The sequence below is a fragment of the Diceros bicornis genome, chromosome 3 (genome assembly GCF_020826845.1).
Source record: "Diceros bicornis minor isolate mBicDic1 chromosome 3, mDicBic1.mat.cur, whole genome shotgun sequence".
NCBI classification, from domain to species: Eukaryota; Metazoa; Chordata; class Mammalia; order Perissodactyla; family Rhinocerotidae; genus Diceros; species Diceros bicornis.
Window position 1 is genome coordinate 67938656 of NC_080742.1, and position 17490 is coordinate 67956145.

General features: G+C 36.4%; 1 protein-coding gene across 6 annotated transcripts in view; it reads left to right on the forward strand.

The window, feature by feature from the left end:
* The window catches only part of ST7 (suppression of tumorigenicity 7), a 254203-nt gene that overhangs the window by 57450 nt on the left and 179263 nt on the right, over positions 1-17490 (forward strand). The window contains exon 1 of one of the 6 annotated variants that reach the window (XM_058528859.1): positions 10353-10733. The exons of the other annotated variants lie outside the window; for them this stretch is intronic. Within the exon in view, the coding sequence (XP_058384842.1) occupies positions 10712-10733 (22 nt within the window). The 5' untranslated portion in view covers positions 10353-10711. Of the gene's footprint in view, positions 1-10352; positions 10734-17490 lie in introns of those variants that run through there. 6 annotated transcript variants of the gene reach the window in all.

A 17490-nucleotide genomic window follows, 5' to 3' on the forward strand; every position in this document is an offset into this window, starting at 1 on the left:
GACTTGGGTACCTCTCTGTTGTAGAAACCTGGATTTTGATTGTAATCTTTCCACTATAGCTTTGATTCAAATATATGTAAAGTGACACTCACTTTCAAAGTGTAAAATGAACAAACACATTTCTTGTTAGATCGTATTTGTGGGAAGAAAATCTTAATCTTTCATGTTTTTACCAGGCATTTTAATAACTTTAGTCATGTTTCTCATGAAATTTTACATCAAGATTAATTGATGTATATTCTTTTTTATTGGTTAGACTTAAACATTTAAACCAATGCCTCTTTTTACAATCATCTTCTGATAGAGTAAAAACATCATTGGTTGACAGGCTGTACTCCACCTTATACACGTTATTTCCTCCCTCTTTCCAGCTTTGGTTACTGAATGTCAGTTCTCTTGGGGCTCATGTAAGAAGGAAGTACTCCTGCTACTTTATAAGAAGTCTGAATTTTGCAGTCACTGAGAGCTTTTGATCCTGCTACCATTACCACCATTCTTTTAAAGCATGACAAACAGGTGGTGTCTATCTAGAGAGACCTTATCTGAAGGTTTAGAGTTTGGTAAAGTAGATCTTCTGTCAGGTTTCACCATGCCTTTGGTGATAATCGTGCTTTTGTGCTTGCTGAGGATGATTCTTAACTTTGCCTTGGAGAATGCATAGCACTGGTCTTGGTCATGGTATTGAGTTGTGCGTGTGAGTTCCCTTCTATTTCATAGGGCTCTTTTATTATCTGGTTGATGCTTGATGCTCCTCTGTCTTAGCTTAAAAATTTTGAGGTATGAGGAGTAGAGCTCACTCATGGGAGGAGTTGGGCTCACTCTGTTAGAATCTTGTCCATTCAGAGAATCATTTTTGCAGTGGAGTCTTCTCACATTATGGGATAGACCGTGAGGTAGTCTTGGGGCTCTGTAAGCAAAGCCGATGAAGGACGACAGAATGTGAAAACGAAATGCTGAGGCAGATGCAGGCTTGAGTGGGCGGTAAGAAGCCTGGGAGAACAGCGACATCTTAGGTAAAGTTTGTTCTGATTTAGAGTAAGGGGAAGTTGGGATGAGGCATAACATTAAGGGATTTTGACTTAACTCTGACTTGTTGGTGAGGAGGGTGAGAATAGAGACTGGGGGGAAAACCCCTGATTATCATTTCTGAAATGTGGAAAAACAGGGTGAGCATTTATAATCTAACCCTGAGGTTTTAGAATGTGCAATAAAGTGAGTTATTGTATGAGTCAGAAATATGATGTAAGATATTATGGTAAAGTTATGGTTTTTGGGTTTAAGAGGAAAGAGTGAAGTGGGAACCATGCTCATTGTCCTTCTCTGGGGAGGGTGAAGGGCTATGGACTCACACACGAGAACTGCTCCAGATAGGAAAGCCATGAAAGAGAGAGAGAGGAGAGCTATGTCTCAGCTCCTGAGCTGTCATCTACAGAAAACTCGGCACTCGCTATCTAGGCTATCTCAATCATGTCCTGGAAGGAGAAGTCTCCTTCAGAAGCTTTATTGCTGACACCCAGGCCTCGTTGTCCTAAGAGGGGTGACTCGCCAGGCCATGAATCCTCCAGTAAGCAGGGCCTCCAACAGTTATTTCTTTGTGTGTTTTGTGACTATTTATATTTGTCTACTCACCCCTAGGCTGAGTTACTGGGGGAAAGCAAAGTGTGCCTGTAAACAGTTGGAGGCTCCCTCAGAGCATCAGCCATTCAACGTAAATGCACTGGATTTACACCCTGGCTCCCTGGGTTCCCACCCTTGAGGTGGGGCTGTTCCCAAAGCCCCAGCGGGATGGAAGAGAGAATGGTGTGGGCTAGAGGAGGAGGAGCAGTTCCTGCAGAGAGTTACGTTTTCTCATCCAGCTATAATTGGTTTAAAGTAGAGTCCTAGATCATTAGAGTAGGACTAGATTTTAGGGATCATCCAGTTCAACTTCCTCATTTTACCAGTGAGTGAATGGACACCTATAGAGGTTCCAAGACTTATCTCAGACCAGAGAGGTAATGAGTGGCATTGTTAGGGCTACACCTCACGTCTCTTGATTCAGTAACTCTGCTTCTTTCAGCCTGGACCGTGAAGGGTTAAATTGTATCAGGAATCTGGGATGGGGTTCAAGGGTGCAATGTTGGCCGCTGCTTAGTAATCTGCAGTTAGGACAGTGGTCCCTGCCCATAGGCTAGAACAGGTGACCTGAGCAGAACCTTTGACTCTGATGACATATTACTTTGTGTTCGGGAGGACTGTGATGTGATTGTTGCTGGGGACGGGAGTGCATCTAGGCATACCAGTGAGTCTCCTTTGCTGAGGGTGAGATGAAGATAGAGAAGATTCTTGGAGAAGAAAGTAGGGGGATCTAGTTGAAGCCTCTCTTACTGAGAGAGCTTTGAAGTTGCAGTCAGAGGAACCTGCTCAAACTCTTTAGAGGCCAGGCAAGTAGTATCTACTGTGACATTTGGAGAACTGAAAAGTAGAGAGGGGCAGACTTAGTGGTTGCTGGGAGTGTGGGGGAATAGTACAGGTCCTTTTATGGTTATAGCTTTCTGCATTTGAGTACTTATTTATGCCTAACTGGCTAATGCAACCCTTATTTTAAGCTGTCACAATGACTTTAAACATTATCCCTTTCATTGTTTCTCTGTTTAATTTTTCCATATGTTAGAATTGAACATATACTATAAAAAGACAGAATTTTTATAAACTCTGAATCACTAAAATATTTGGCAAACTGCGGGATTGGTTTTATTGGAAAGAATGAACCTAGTTTTTGGCAATGATTTTGCCTGTTTTGCTTCCATTTATTTGATCGCCTATTCTATAGAGGCGGTATCATGTAGTGATTAAGCACAAGGACCCTGAGCTAGGCTACTTGGGTTGAATCCTGGCTCTGCTATGTATAGTGTGTGACCTTAGTTAAGTTAAATTATTTAACTTCCATGCCTCAGTTTCCTCATGTATAAAATGAGGATAATACCTCATGAGGTTGTTGTGAGGGTTAAATAAGTTAATACATGAGTTAGAACAATGCCTGTTCCACATTAAGTGCTATTTACATATTAGCTGTTATGTCCCAGGCATTGATCTAGGCCCTTTGTCACTTAATTTATGAGCAAACTGAGGCTCAGAGAGATTTAAAAACTTTCTTAAGATAATCCAGCTAATAAGTAGCTAAGGTACGACTTGACCTTCTCTGTCTGACTCAAAGCCTGGCTCTTAACCACTCTACTGGCTTTCTGAGGTGTGGCAAATTACTTAACTGTAGATTGTAGGTTTTATAGCTATCTACTCATCTATTCATCCATCTTATACTTTCTAATTTGTATTTTTTCGTTACGTTCTCATTTTATTAATACAATATCTGTGACTTAAACAAAAATATAAAGAAGGATAAAAATAAAACAATAGCTCTTAAAATAATGCTACTTAAGGGGCTGGCCCAGTGGCATAGTGGTGTTAAGCTCAGCGTGCTCCACTTCCACGGTCCGGGTTCACGGGTTTGGATTGTGGGCACCGACCTACACCACTCATCAAGCCATGCTGTGGTGGCGACCCACATCCAAAATAGAGGAAGATTGGCGCAGATGTTAGCTCAGGGCCAATCTTCCTCACCAAAAAAAAAAAAAATAATAATAATGTTACTCAAATAATTAGATAAAACCTTTAAAAATCCATACTAAGAGTACTAAATTGTGAAAGGCATAAAATGTCATTTCATATGACATCTGATAATGGCTATCAGTGTTTCTACATATTGGTAAGTTGTGTGGAAATTAAGACAGTTATCATTAGGCATTTTGAGCTTACCATTTTAAAACAATCATGGCATTGATGTTTTAAACATTTGCACATCTTAATTAAGAAACTATATCAAATTTTTAAAGTTCGTGGAAAGCTTCACAATTTGTACTCTAGATTAAGATAAAGAGAATTAGGGCCCAAGAAGTGAGACAGGTCTGCTTAGCAACAGTGACAGGTGAGGTTGATGAGAATTAACAGCTTTTGACTGTTAGCAGAATGGTGGTGTAATGGGATCTGCTTATGGTAATGAAGCATTGACTAGGTGGCTGAGTGAAATAATGCTTTTTCATTTATCTTATAAAATTATCAAGGAGATCTGTTAAATGATGATATTGACTCCAGAATTTTTAGATTTCTGTACTATACATACTTTTGCTATTGTATTGAAAATCAGAATTATATTTTATAATATTGTCAACTAGATAATTATCTCATGGAGAAACTTATTCAGTGGAAAGGAAAGTATCGAAATAAAGTTTATTTATTTATATCTTGTCTCTGAGCAAGGTAAAGAATTGTTGTATCTAGATGAAGTAGCCATTGTTGAAGTTTATTTAAAGTTTTAGCCAGGACGCACTCAAGATTAAAATAATTGACAATGATGGAAGAGATGGCTCAGAGTATGTGGCAATGTGGCATTAAAGATTACATCAGATAGTCTGTCTCAGGAATGACCATATGTCCTTTCCATCTGATGTCTGTTTCAGGACTCAGACAAATGAGTTGAAGATTTTAGATATGCTTTAACAAATTGTTCTTTTATCACCTTTATTAGGTTTGTTTACAAATTAATCAACTATGTTTCAAGTGGATCAAATGTGCATACTATCAAATGAATTAACATAATTGCAAAATTGTATTCTTCCTAAAAATTTGGATGCTGATTCCTTTCAGGTTGTGTGAGTTTGTAACATTGAGTACTACACTAGAATGAAGTATAGATATCTTGTGTTCTTTTCACTCGGAGAAAGAAGAGAATTTATTTTTTTCCTAGTTTTAAACTAATAATATAGGCATGAAATGGGAAGAAATAACGGTTTTTTTCTGAGAAAGACTTTTCCAAGAATGACTTTAAAAGAACAGGCAGAGGAGAGCGGAGCCACGGCCTTGCAGCTTGAGTTGAGATAAGCAGAAGTGTGAGTGCGTGTGCTTAACGTCACATGGCAGGAGGCTTTCCCCACAGCAGTTTGCCTGTCCAGGGAGCTGTTTCATTTTGTGTCTGATAAAGTTGTACTTTGGAAAATACCCGGTTCTCTGCCTATTGCTTCATTATGGATTATACAGGTAAAATTAAGTTTAAAATATTTTCTAGCCATATAGAATTACTTAAAATATAATATTTTGAATTTATATTTTAAAAATTCTGTTGGTTTTGTTTGTACTTTAAAAATATTATGCATGAATTTATTCCTGAGTATGTATGAATTTGTTGTATACAAATTGTGATTAATTTAGGATAAGCACTTAAGGAAATTTCTCAGACATACCCTTGTTGTTTCTTCTATTTCAGTTTGACTCATACTCAAACAGACTTAAAATAAACTGCAACCTATAATTAATGCACATTTCTCCTCTCTGGGCCAGAAGGTTTAGAGTACAAACATCTGAGTTCAGATTATGCCACTCAGAGAATAAAATACACATACCTTCTACAGAAAGCTTCTGATTTCTGTAAAACATTTTTGGCATTATGGTAGTCATTTTGTGCATGTGTGTGGCCTGATCTTTTAGATGAAGGTAACATAATGAAGTGAATTGGAGAATTTCAGTTTTTATCCTAAATTTTCTGAGGTGTTAAAGTGTTAATGTGTCCAGATTTTTCTGATGGATAACTAGCTTCTTCCGTTTTTAAACTGCATAGCCTTGTTCTCAATTTCTAGTTTCATTGAATTGTAAATTGGTACAGGTTCAGGAACAAAATTAAGGTTAGACTAACCCCGGGTGGTGGCTGCTGGATGAGTAAGTGGGGGATTCCCTTAGATCAGATGGGGTGAAGGTGGGGTTGGGAGTTGAGGTGGTGATAAGGATGTAAGAACATGAGTCTTTGCCCAAAATTTGTGCAACTAATTCAAAATTATATTACCCTAAATTTGAACTTCTCGGTAGTGGTGACACTGTTTTCTGACAGATTCCTTTTAAACTAAAGAACAAAGGCTTTGGAAGATTTTCCACTACAGCAGAGACCCACTTTCCATAACCAGTATAATGACAAAATCCCAGTGTGTTTAGATTAAGCTCTACTTATTCTCTGTAAATGATTCCTTTTAATCTATGGATGGACCTTTGGCAAGACAGCTAATTATGGTGTGCAAATCAAGTTTTTGTGAAATTGATAATTTAAAATGCAGCTTTTAGGAGCTTGCTAGGTAAAGGACTTCTGTAGTGAATATTTCTTGAAGATAAAACATTTAAAAATAATTAATTGCCCCAAATATGTTTTTTCCTATAGATCTGTTTTTTCCTATTTTAGAATTCCTTTAAAGCAAGTGTATTAGTATCTTGCTCTCTCTGTCTCTGTCTCTGTGTATTTTGAATTTCTTTTTTTCATAAGATTAGTGTACCAGAATTTTTGTTCCAGGGCTCTGAAACAAAATATGCTTACCTTTTAGAAGGTTCACTCTATACGTGGTACTAGGTTGAAGCAGAAAGGGACATGCTTTATAGCCATTTGCAAAGAAATCAAATTTCTAAAATCCTGCCAGAGGGATTTACTATGAGTATGCTTTTAATTATAAATTTGTACCTTTTTGCCAAAGAACAGAACCATTGATTCTTTCATTTTTCCATAGTTTATATACTATCATTAAAACACTTCTCTGTTGCTTTTAAGTAGTACTTTATAACATATAGATGATAATCTAAAAGACAGACAACTTTAACATGCTAAATGGACATAAAGAGGAATACTAAGAAAATAAAACTTTAATGTGAACAAAGGAGATGGCTCCAGAGAAATTCCAGATATGATGCTTTCAAAATTATTTTGTGTAGTCTAGAGAGAATATGTGGTTTAAATTCTTACCACATTAATAGATATATTAATTAAATTAGTTGTCTGATGTGGTAGGAAGCTATTTTGAATGTTATCATCTATGGTGATTTTTATAAACATTTACATATTTGCAAATATAGGTATATTTTGTCTATTAAACTTTGAAGAGAAGAACGCATATGTTTTCAGTTCTTGGGAGAGTGAAGTCTTTTGGATTAGAAAAGAGAATTTATTTTGCTGTCAGCACAGTTCAGCACAACCGCTTTTGTGCTAATGACATCATCATAGTACTAAAGGGGGTATCTTCCAGTAGAAAACTGATTCTTGATGATTCAAGAATAGATTTATTTTAATTTTTTTTCTGGAGTGCTCTTTCTTCCATGTGGTTTCCACGTTTTCCATGTGGTTTCTGCGCAGTTTTTCCAGGTCTCTGTTGAAATGTCATCTTTTTGGGGTGGCATTACCTGACAGTTTTACCTAAAATAACCCTCCCATTCAGTCACTCCTCATCCTCTAATTCTTCTTATCTTTCTTTGTAACACATACTACCACCTGACATATTACATACTTGTTTGTCTGTCTCACCCACTGGAATATAAGCTCCATAGAGGAGGGCGTTTGTTCATGGCTATATCTCTAGAGTGCAAAACGCGGCTCCCAGGAAATAGTTGTTGAGTGAATTCATGAATGGAATTTCCTCTAAAAGTGACTATTGACTTACTTTAAGATTTTCACTATTATCTTTCTTTATCAATAACATTCTGATTTAACAATAGTCATTTTGACCACTAAATAATTTTGAATACTGATCTTTTCTTTCATTGCTAATTTTATCCTGAAATTAACAATACTCTTCTTTTCTAATGGAAGGGCAAGGTTGTAGGCAGGCAGGCATAATTAGACAGAATTGATAATCCAGAGATCACTTTGGTTTTGGAATGTATTATGTGATTTTTTTGGAGGGACATGGGGGTACATCAGATCAGTTTTATTCTTCCTTCATTTTCCTTCTTTACATTTTCCTTAGGCAACACATTAACATTTGTCTTCATTTTCTGAGCTTATGCCAGCTGCCTAGAGGAGAGAATTGGATTTTTGGAATCTATTTTGTCAAAGATGGGTCTTCAGCGATATGGATCCCAACCTTCTAAAATGTTTAGAAATACCTCAGGCCTCCGGGTGTTATAGAAACCTTAATAGGAATCAGAGGTTGTCATTTGTGTCCAGTTTTGCTGGCAAGTGAGATACCTAGTGTTTTTAACATACAGATCCTGTTATAGTTATCTAAAAAGTAGATTTCTTAAAAATATTGCAGCCTTTAATTTACTCTTAGAAGTCTGAGCCAAGAAATAAATAAAGGCACTCAGAAAAATGCATTTATATATGCACATATACACCGTCACGTATGAGCTGAAAAAAGAAGCTACATCAGTGAGTTGGCAGAGCAGTTATTGCATATATAGTCTATGGCCTCTGGTGGAAAATATCTCTTACCCAAGGATCATTTGTTCATTCAAGTTTTCTTCTTGCCTTTCTGATGGCCACATCCATCCACCATTTGTGTGACTATTCATATGCAACATCTGGGATGCAATTTAAAATAGATCTTATGTAAGATAATAATCTGGTTTCAATCCTTTTGAAGTGTGCTGCCCTTTCCCACTTCCTATAGTTATATCTCAACACCATTATTGATATTCTCCACTGGTTGTTGACCTGGCCTATTATTTTGGGAAACATGCATTTTTCTTGATTTCTGCTATTTTCTGTATAGTCTTTTCTGTCATTTTTAGTTTTCTCTGGTGACCTTTCTCTTTTAAGGATTTTTTTCTCCACATTTTCCCTTGATTTCTGTTTTCCTTTCATTTTAGTTGAATCCTTAAAATATAATTTTGGTAATTATTCATTTTTCCAGAGGCATTATGGAAGAGTAGTTAAGAGCATATGCTTTGGAACCAGATTGCCTGCATTTGAATCCCAGCTTATCATTTACTACCTGCGTGACCTTGGCAAATTATTTCACCATCTATCAAATGTGGATAATAATGGTATCTACCTCATAGGGTTGTTATGAAGATTAAATAAGTTAATACATGTCAAGTTCCCAGAATAATACCTGGCACATAGTAAACATTCAGTAAATATTAGTTATTTTATTCTTTCCTACACCAAAATATTTCTTCTTTGTCTTATGTAGCCTCATTGTACTTTTTTCTTAATGATGCAGCATTTTCAGTAAGATAAGGTCAAATTACCTTGAATAAATTATGCTACATCCATACAGTGGAATATTATGCAACCATTAAAAGGATGGGATGGCTCTATATACTGACCGGAAAAGCCATTAATGATATTTTTAGATGGTAATTTGCAGTTCCACATTTATATCAGAATTTAATGTTTAAAAATTGTATTATATAAAGATATGTCTTTGTAGACATAAGAAAATATTGGAAAAAGTATATACCTTGGATGAATGGATGGAGAGGAAACTTGAGCTCTTGAACTTCCTACTTTACATGATTTAAAAAGTGTGGAATTATGGGAATATACACACACACTTTTTGTGCATTTCAGTATTTTTAATACATTAAAACAAAACTTCTTTGTGTTGGATAGACATTCTAATGAAAGTCTGTACACTTCTAGCTTTTTTTTAAAAACCAGATTTCTAAGAGTAAAGGTAATGCAGGAAGACTTTTGTCAAGTGAATCAAGATACAAAATAATATCTTCAGTTAGTTCTTGGCATGGGTAGATTAAAAAGAATGTGTTTGTTGGTCATAAATGCTCACTTGCACAGGGGTGTACACAGGTGTTTGCACACAGCCTTAAAATGACTGAGTTACCCTGGAAAATGATAGGAATTCTATAAGGCAAAATGAAGAAAAATAAGGCAAAAGGAATAGGATAGAAGAAATATGTGTTCATAAATATATTCCTAGAGTAGTGGTTTTGACGTTTGAAATAGTTGCCAAATAACTGATAATGTAATTGCTAACATTTGAGTGCTCACTGTGTGCCAAGCAGTGTTCTGAGCACTTATATTGTTATTTTACTGTTACGTTTATGTGTGTATTTGTATGTCCAGAATGTGTGTGCAATAGTATACATATTTTCACATTTTTGTGATTGAGTGTACACCCTTGGTCTGTCAGTTTACCATAAGCCTAAAGAAAAAACAAGTTCTGTAGTTAATTTTAAAGGTAGGTTATTTTTTTCATTTCTCATGTTCTTAATTCCCTTGAAAAGTTCTACTTCCTGCATAAACCAAGAACTCTGATCTGCATGATATCTTTGTGGTTAGTTTCTATAAAGCCACTATTTAAATTTCTTAGAGGTCACTTTTAATGCCTGGTATCACAGGATGAAGATCTCATCAGGAGAGTGAATATATATGTGGCTCTTGGTCTTGTGCCTTTTGTGACAAAGGAATTCCCCTTTGAATTGCCTGCTCCCCTGAAGCCCCTGGAGCCTCTGGCTCAAGCAGCGCAGTCGGTCTGTGCAGTGTCTCTGACGTCATCAGTATATGCATAAGCCCTGCTATTGTCTTACTGCTACAGCAGGGCTGGGGATTGCAGTATCCGCTGTTGCTGCTGCTCCCAGTCCTGCCCCTGCTGCTACCTAGTCCTGCCTCACTGCATCCCAGAAGAAACACGTCAGCCTGCCTTTCCTTATTGGATTTTCAAAAGCAGCTCTTCGGTTTTTGGTGCTGTAGGAGACCTTGCTTTTCAATCACACAGGAGAACGCTGAAGCTCGTAAGAGGAGAAGCTGGCAGCTGGACACAGCTTGGACTGCATTGTCTGTCTTCATGACCCCTGTTGTGTAGCGCTCATCTCTTCACTCTCACGCGTACGCTCTCCTCAATTTTTCTTCCTTTCTCTTTTTTTCTTTCTTCTGATTTTTTAAAGGCAGCCTCTGGAGCCAGCCATGTTTGGCACTGAATCTTCATGTAAGTAAATGGATCCCACTTCTTTGCTATTTAGAAATCTGCTTGCTGTCATGGTTTCGTTGGCTTGGAGTTCATATCACTTTGCCTTAGGTCATTAATAGCCTTTGTATTTTGGCTTTAATTACAAAGGAATTGGTCTTAGGGAAGGGACTCCCCCTAACTGGGTTATGCATCCTTAAGGCCAGGAATGTCAATGTGGTCAAAACCAGGCCTCCAAGAGGGAGGGAGGAAGACAGGAATCCAGGCAGCCTCCCCAGAATGTGCTAATTGATGGGATCAAGTCTGTCACTGATGTATTGTTGTGGGTTCTATAATGGTCCTTAAACCCTAAAATAGATACTTGGAGGATCTAAGATGATAGTGTTTATTAGAAAGGAAAGAAGGGCTTACATTTTTTATCTAAAAGGAGGAAAAGGTATCATTATACCCTCTTCCTCCATATTTTTACAGAAACATAGGAGTGGACATTATATGTAGATTGTAAATAAGAAGTGAGCTTTATTTTTAAAGATGGATTTTTTTTTTTTTTTACACAGTGGCTTCAATTTTGATATGCTGGCTAGCATCACAGTCCAGCAGCATCATATCTGTCTTAAAACTTATACAATGAAATTGCTTTGGTGCAGAGAAGGCCCTGCACAATGGGCTGGGCTGGATGGCACTTGTAGACAGCTAAAATTGGTATTTAAAAAATGATGACCAGCCTAAGTAATTTGAGAATTATTTAATGTTGGATGTAGAATAATGTAACTTGTCAATGCAGTTGTACAGGCTCTGCGGAATATTTTGTCATTACCCATAAGCAAAGGTGACAGTTAAGAATTTCTAAAGAGACTCAGCCTGCTGGCCTCGAACATTAGAAATGGGCAAGACACTGTCTTTGTGGGGAGGAGGGGGTTAGGGCAGGAAACACATTTCTTATGAATTTATAATTTGACCTTTTCTTTCTCATCTCAGGTGATCAGTGTGACTATTTATGCACAGCTGATGATTATTCCAGAATAGTGGTATTCTGAGAGAGCTAATCATCCTCAGTTCTGTTTCTTGATTGGCTTTTTAAAAGAGTTGATTATTTTTGTTGTTTCACATGGAAGCTTCTCATTTCTGAAATTACCACACTGCCTAATCAAGTTCAAGATAGAATAACAATGAGATGTAATGTCCCATTTGGCATGTGACAATATTATTTTCTAATAATTTAAAAATATTTTTTGAATTCACTTAATGGTACATTTGGAATTATTGTGACCCAAGAAATAGAAACAGGTTATTAAGTGGCAAAGACCTTACAGTTTCATTTCAGTCATGGAATTTTTTTTATGTGGGAACCTAGGTGTGGACAGAAATATTTATCTATGAAAGAAAAATTAGTCTTATTACTTTGTTTGGCTGAAAATGGAATTGAAACTCAGTGTGGGAGTCTTTGAGTTCTTAGACTAGGGACTCTAACATTGTCTGGCCTGGTTTACCAAGTAGACACAGCCTTTCTTGATCATCAAACCTGATCTTTTGATAATATCACCCATGTGCTATGTGGTATGTTTGAAAACTGCTGGTTGCTTTTGGTCTCTATAGCTACCAGATTACTGAACAGACAGAATACCATTCAGAAGACAGAACACCATCATGCAGGTTTTTGGCATTTTTTTTGACTTTACTGAGTGTTAAGTTTTGTTTCTTGTTTGTCACTAGAAGACCATAGATAGATTTGTACTGTCAGTGGTCATTAAGTGTTGAGAATGGACTGCCTTCTTTAGATAAGTAGATGCCTTAAATCTGTACTCAGAGTTTAAGACAAGTGTATTTTCTTTGTGTTTTGAGGCATAGCTTTCTAGGCCTTCAATTTCCACCTTTTGGAGGCTTTTATAGGGTCAAACTATCTATATTTAGAATGTTCAGAAAAACAGTCGCATTTGAAGTTCTAATTCGTTCAGAAGGGATGGTCCAAACCACCTAGGATAGTCTTACTAAATTCTTATAATAAATACTTGTTTAACTATCTACCTCATGTATAATGCTGTGCGAGATCCTAGAAAAGTCAATTTTTTTCTAACATACTCTGATTTCATGATTCTTATCCTTGATTTCTGGTTGCAGTTCCTTACTCGTATTGGATGCTTTTACTTTTTAAATTGAGGTATGGTTTACATACAATAAAATGCATAAGTCAAAGTGTGCAGCCCAGTGAATCTTTGCCTATGTTTACACCCACGTAACCACTGCCTAGATTAAGATACAGAACATTTCTATTACTCCAGAAAGTTTCCTTGTCATGACCCTTCCCAGTCGATATTACTTTTCCTCACCAAAAGGTAATCATTATTCTGACTTCTCTTGCCATAGAGTCACGTGTAAATGGCTCGTTTAAATTTTCTTTCTCTCCTCCTTGTTCTTGCCTATAAGAGAAGGAAATGTCATTGTGTTCATTTTCAAATACTGGATTGATTAAGTTGACTTTTTGTTTCAGACCTTTGAGGTCAGGAATTTGCAGTAGCCTGGGTATCACATTATAACATGTTCTAGCTCACTGAAGTAGTATTGCTTGATTTAAATACCAGAAAGCACACCCTGCCCCCCCACCCCCCAGAGAGCCTTAAAAATGACAAAAAACTTACCTGGAAGAGTAGACCCTTGTTCATCCAAGTTAAAGACTTACATAGTTATGGCAACAGAATTAATAAATGCTATCTGGCATTATTTTAGTGAATATCTTCTGCTATTTTTTAGTGAATATCTCCTACAGTGCCAGTCTCATTTTTTCTGACTTAGTGGATCTGAATCTCCCATAGTTGTGTAGATTGGCTACAATCTATTTTAGGCCTACTGTGAAATGGAAGTTTTCTGTGTTATGTGTGGATTAATCCTTACAAAGCGAGAAGTGTAGCTTCTGTAGCTCTGTTACCATCTTGATGTATTTCACTGAGCTTTTCCTTTACTAAAATTTCGCATGTCTAAAAATGGGAGTAGTATGTCTGCTCTTTATCTGTTTTGAGGAAATGCAATTTCAGTTTATATGGTCAGAATAATTTAGGTTTAAGAAGAAAGTACTATCAATAAAGTTTGTTGAGGGGAGTGGTCATCAAAATGCGTATTTTGGGTACTTAATTTCATTTAATGAGATTTTAAAATCATTAAATGTAATTACACAAAAATTTAAAAAATTTAATTTTCTCTTAAAATTTCATAAAGGGACAGAAAAATTATGGTTTTTTTTTTTGTGGCGTAAGGAAGACTAGTTTTGTGCTGCTGCCATTTGGTTACATCTTTCCTGATAAAGCCAGTTATTCTCTAAAGAGTAAATACTTCAAGTACGATGAATATTTGTTCAATTAGCATTTATCCAACTCAGTCCTCCTCCTTTCTCCCCTCCCATGTTTAACTTTTTCAGGCCTCAAGGGTACCATTTAAGATGTGCTGTGGTGGGAATTGTGCCCTGGTCTAACATATTAATGTGTCTTCCAAAGCACCTGCCTTATTAGTCCAGTGAAGAGAGCAACATCTTACCTTTTGAGAAACGGCGTGCTCCTGGGGCAAATAGTGTCATTTAATCCCTCCTTTCCAAATTGTGTTATTGTCATAATAAATTAAAAAGAACATATAGTCCATCAGTGAAAGGGAAAAATGCCATAGTCCCAACAAAGCAGTATATTTAGTGAGCTTAGTGGTGGTGGGGAAATGGTGGACACATGTGTAAGCGTGTCAGTTTTCTTTAGCTCTGGTCTGGCTGGCCCACAAGTCTTCCCTGCCATTCTCTGGATGCTCACATCACCTTGGGTAGGTAGCTAGATGCTGGGAAGGATTTGGGGTACACGTGATGCCCCACGTGACTTATCTTTGATGGGCACCAAAAGTTCAGCTGTTGTCTTTTATTTTCATTATTGATGAATGCATTAAATTGGAACTGACAGCTTTTCAGTATTAATAGTGAGTGTGGTACCATGTTTCCAAGAACAACATAATTATCTCAAATTTTGAGCCATTGTGTTTGAGATAGTCAAATGAATATACTCTAGCAATATAGGTCACCAAGAACTGTATAATTAAACAGGCATCTCTTTGATAGAGAAACAAATGAGTCACACTTGCTTTTTATGTGCATTTCAGGGTCATTCTTGACAACCAGTCATATGTGAGATGAAACTTGGGTCTATTATTTTGATGTAATTTCTGTGTATCAGTTGAGATGTTAATAGTAACTGTGGTCATTCAAAGATGGCTATTCACAGCTGGACCATTTTTTGTTATAAGCCCTAGTTCTTATTAAATAATTGTATCATACTGATGTTTTTGCTGTTAGTATGTTTAACGTTTCAGTCCTATCTTTTGTTTCCCCCTTTATTAGTTTTTGTCATATGAAACTAGGTAATTTAGGAACACAGCCGTTTTCCTTTCCTACAACTTTAATCTGGCTGTTAGTAATTAGTTATACTGGATTTTAGATGCTTTCATCTTACTTAAAGCAAAAATACAAATACCTAAGTATACACACAAAAACTTACCTCTAAGTCTGCATTCAAGCATTGAATGTAAAAGAAGAAGATTATTACCTGACTTTAGATAAGTAGAATACCACAGACTGCTAATGTCATAAATATGGAAAAAATAATTATAGATTACAGAGATTTACGTTGGGACATGATCATACAGAAGCCTGGGAAGCTAAAGCTCGTATAACATTTTTGACTTATCTCACTGTATCATTTTTTCTTGCCTTTTGACAACGTTAAGTTCTGATGTGAAATTTCCTTTTTGGGTTTCTTGCTTGTTAATAGTTGACATTGTACTTTTTAGTATCGAGAGAATATTTTAAAGTAAAGACAGGAATTTTTTTTTCTTCTGGATATTCATATACTTATTCTGCTAGTACAGAAATCGAATAAAAATACTCAGTGGTTTTATTTTTAAATTCTCAGATTACTTACTTTCAGTTGAGTACTGTTTTCCCTAACTGTTAGTCTGTAGTTTTTCCAGCAGAAATTGCACATGAGTTTTCAGTGATCTGTTGTTTTCATTGTCACAATGGACCAGATTCATATCCTGTATAAACTGTGGGGAGTCTATGGGGAAAAATTACCATATATGGAAACTTTCCCCATAGAATCCCCATGGAGTTACACAGGATATGAATAGGATTCATTGTTTTTATGGATTGTGAGTTGGAAAAGTCACTGATAATGTATATTTTTAACATCAATAATAGTCATTGCATTAAATTATGTCCAAATACTATTAAACTTTCAATATGAGACCATATGAAACATAAGAATATGAATTGTATGGTGATTTTTTAAAAATTGTTTTTCAAAGAGTGTTGCTATCCTACCATTTTTTTTCCTAGTAAGTATAAAGCATTCATTAACATGCTTATTAATGTGTTTTTAATTAGAAAATACACAAGTTTTGAATTATTTAAAAGTCCTGTAATGTAGTCATATTTGCCATGCTATAATAGTACATTGTAATATTTTCTCTATAGAGGTTTTGCTTGTATTAATTTGCTTGTATTGTAGATAACTGTGAACTGAAAGAAGAAGATACAGTTTAATACGTGTTGTAGAATTGGCAGCAACAACATACCAGATGCAGTGACTAAGTGCAGAGACTCTGGTGGTTGATTGCCTGTATTCAAATCGTGGCTCTACCGTGTTCTACCAGGGTTTGGCCGTCTACCATCTAAGCTCTTCCAGCCCAAAGGGTGGCTTATCCAATAAACTCTTGGTGTTAGGAGAATCTGCCTTTTTGGGACAGGACATCTCTACCAAGGTGGGGCTTATCAAGAGTCATCTGTGGAGAGTAGACTCCGGCAGTGGGAGAGACTGGCTGAAGAAAGGGAAATGTCGCTTCCAAAGGCTGGGTGGAAAGTTCCATCATGGGGATCTTTGAAGGGACCCAGTAGGAGATCTGAAGGGAGGAGACTGCATAAAAATGGATGAAATGGGTCAGGGTTGGCAAATGCCCAGTGTATTTCTCACTTCTAGTCACCTGTTTGGCAGGCATCACTAATTGGTCACAGTACTCTTGTAGAATTGGCTTAAGGGACTAAAGGTTGGAATGTTTTCCACTTAACGTAGTTCATCTGTGTAAGTGTTTTCCACATTAGTGTGAATAATAGTCACATAAATAAATATTTAAGTAAACTTGCAAACGATTACTGAATTAAGAAAAAAATTAGGAATCTTAAGAGTTCCAGTAATATCCCTTTAGATATAATAGACACACCATTCTGTGTCACGTTATGGTTCTCAGTAATGTCAGTGGATTAATGATTCAGAGTCGACACTGGTCTCTTTTGAATGAAATTTACACCAATTGAAGACACATCCTCAGAGTGTAGCAGGGTAACTAACATATACTAAGCACTCTTTATTTAATGTTTGAATCTGCTGTGGCTTAAGTATTATCATTGAAAATATGATGTGTGAGCTTTATAGGGGGTTAACATTGAGTTGAATTAAGTTTTCAATTTTAAGGAGTTTGTTCCACATAACTGGTACATATCAGAAATGTGTCAGTAAGCAACTCTTACCTGTCACCCTTTGGAGCAGGAGCAGGTGCCACAAACAGAAGAGGATATGGACTTTTATTACTAAGCCCAAATTTGTTAGAGGTAAACTGCCATATACTGTTAGTTTGCTGTCTACTGATAATGTGACTACATCTCATCTAAATTCAATTATTTTTTAAGATTATTAAGTAAAAATAATGAGATTTATAATCACCAGTTTATTTATAGCATGAAAACTGAGAATTGTTTCTT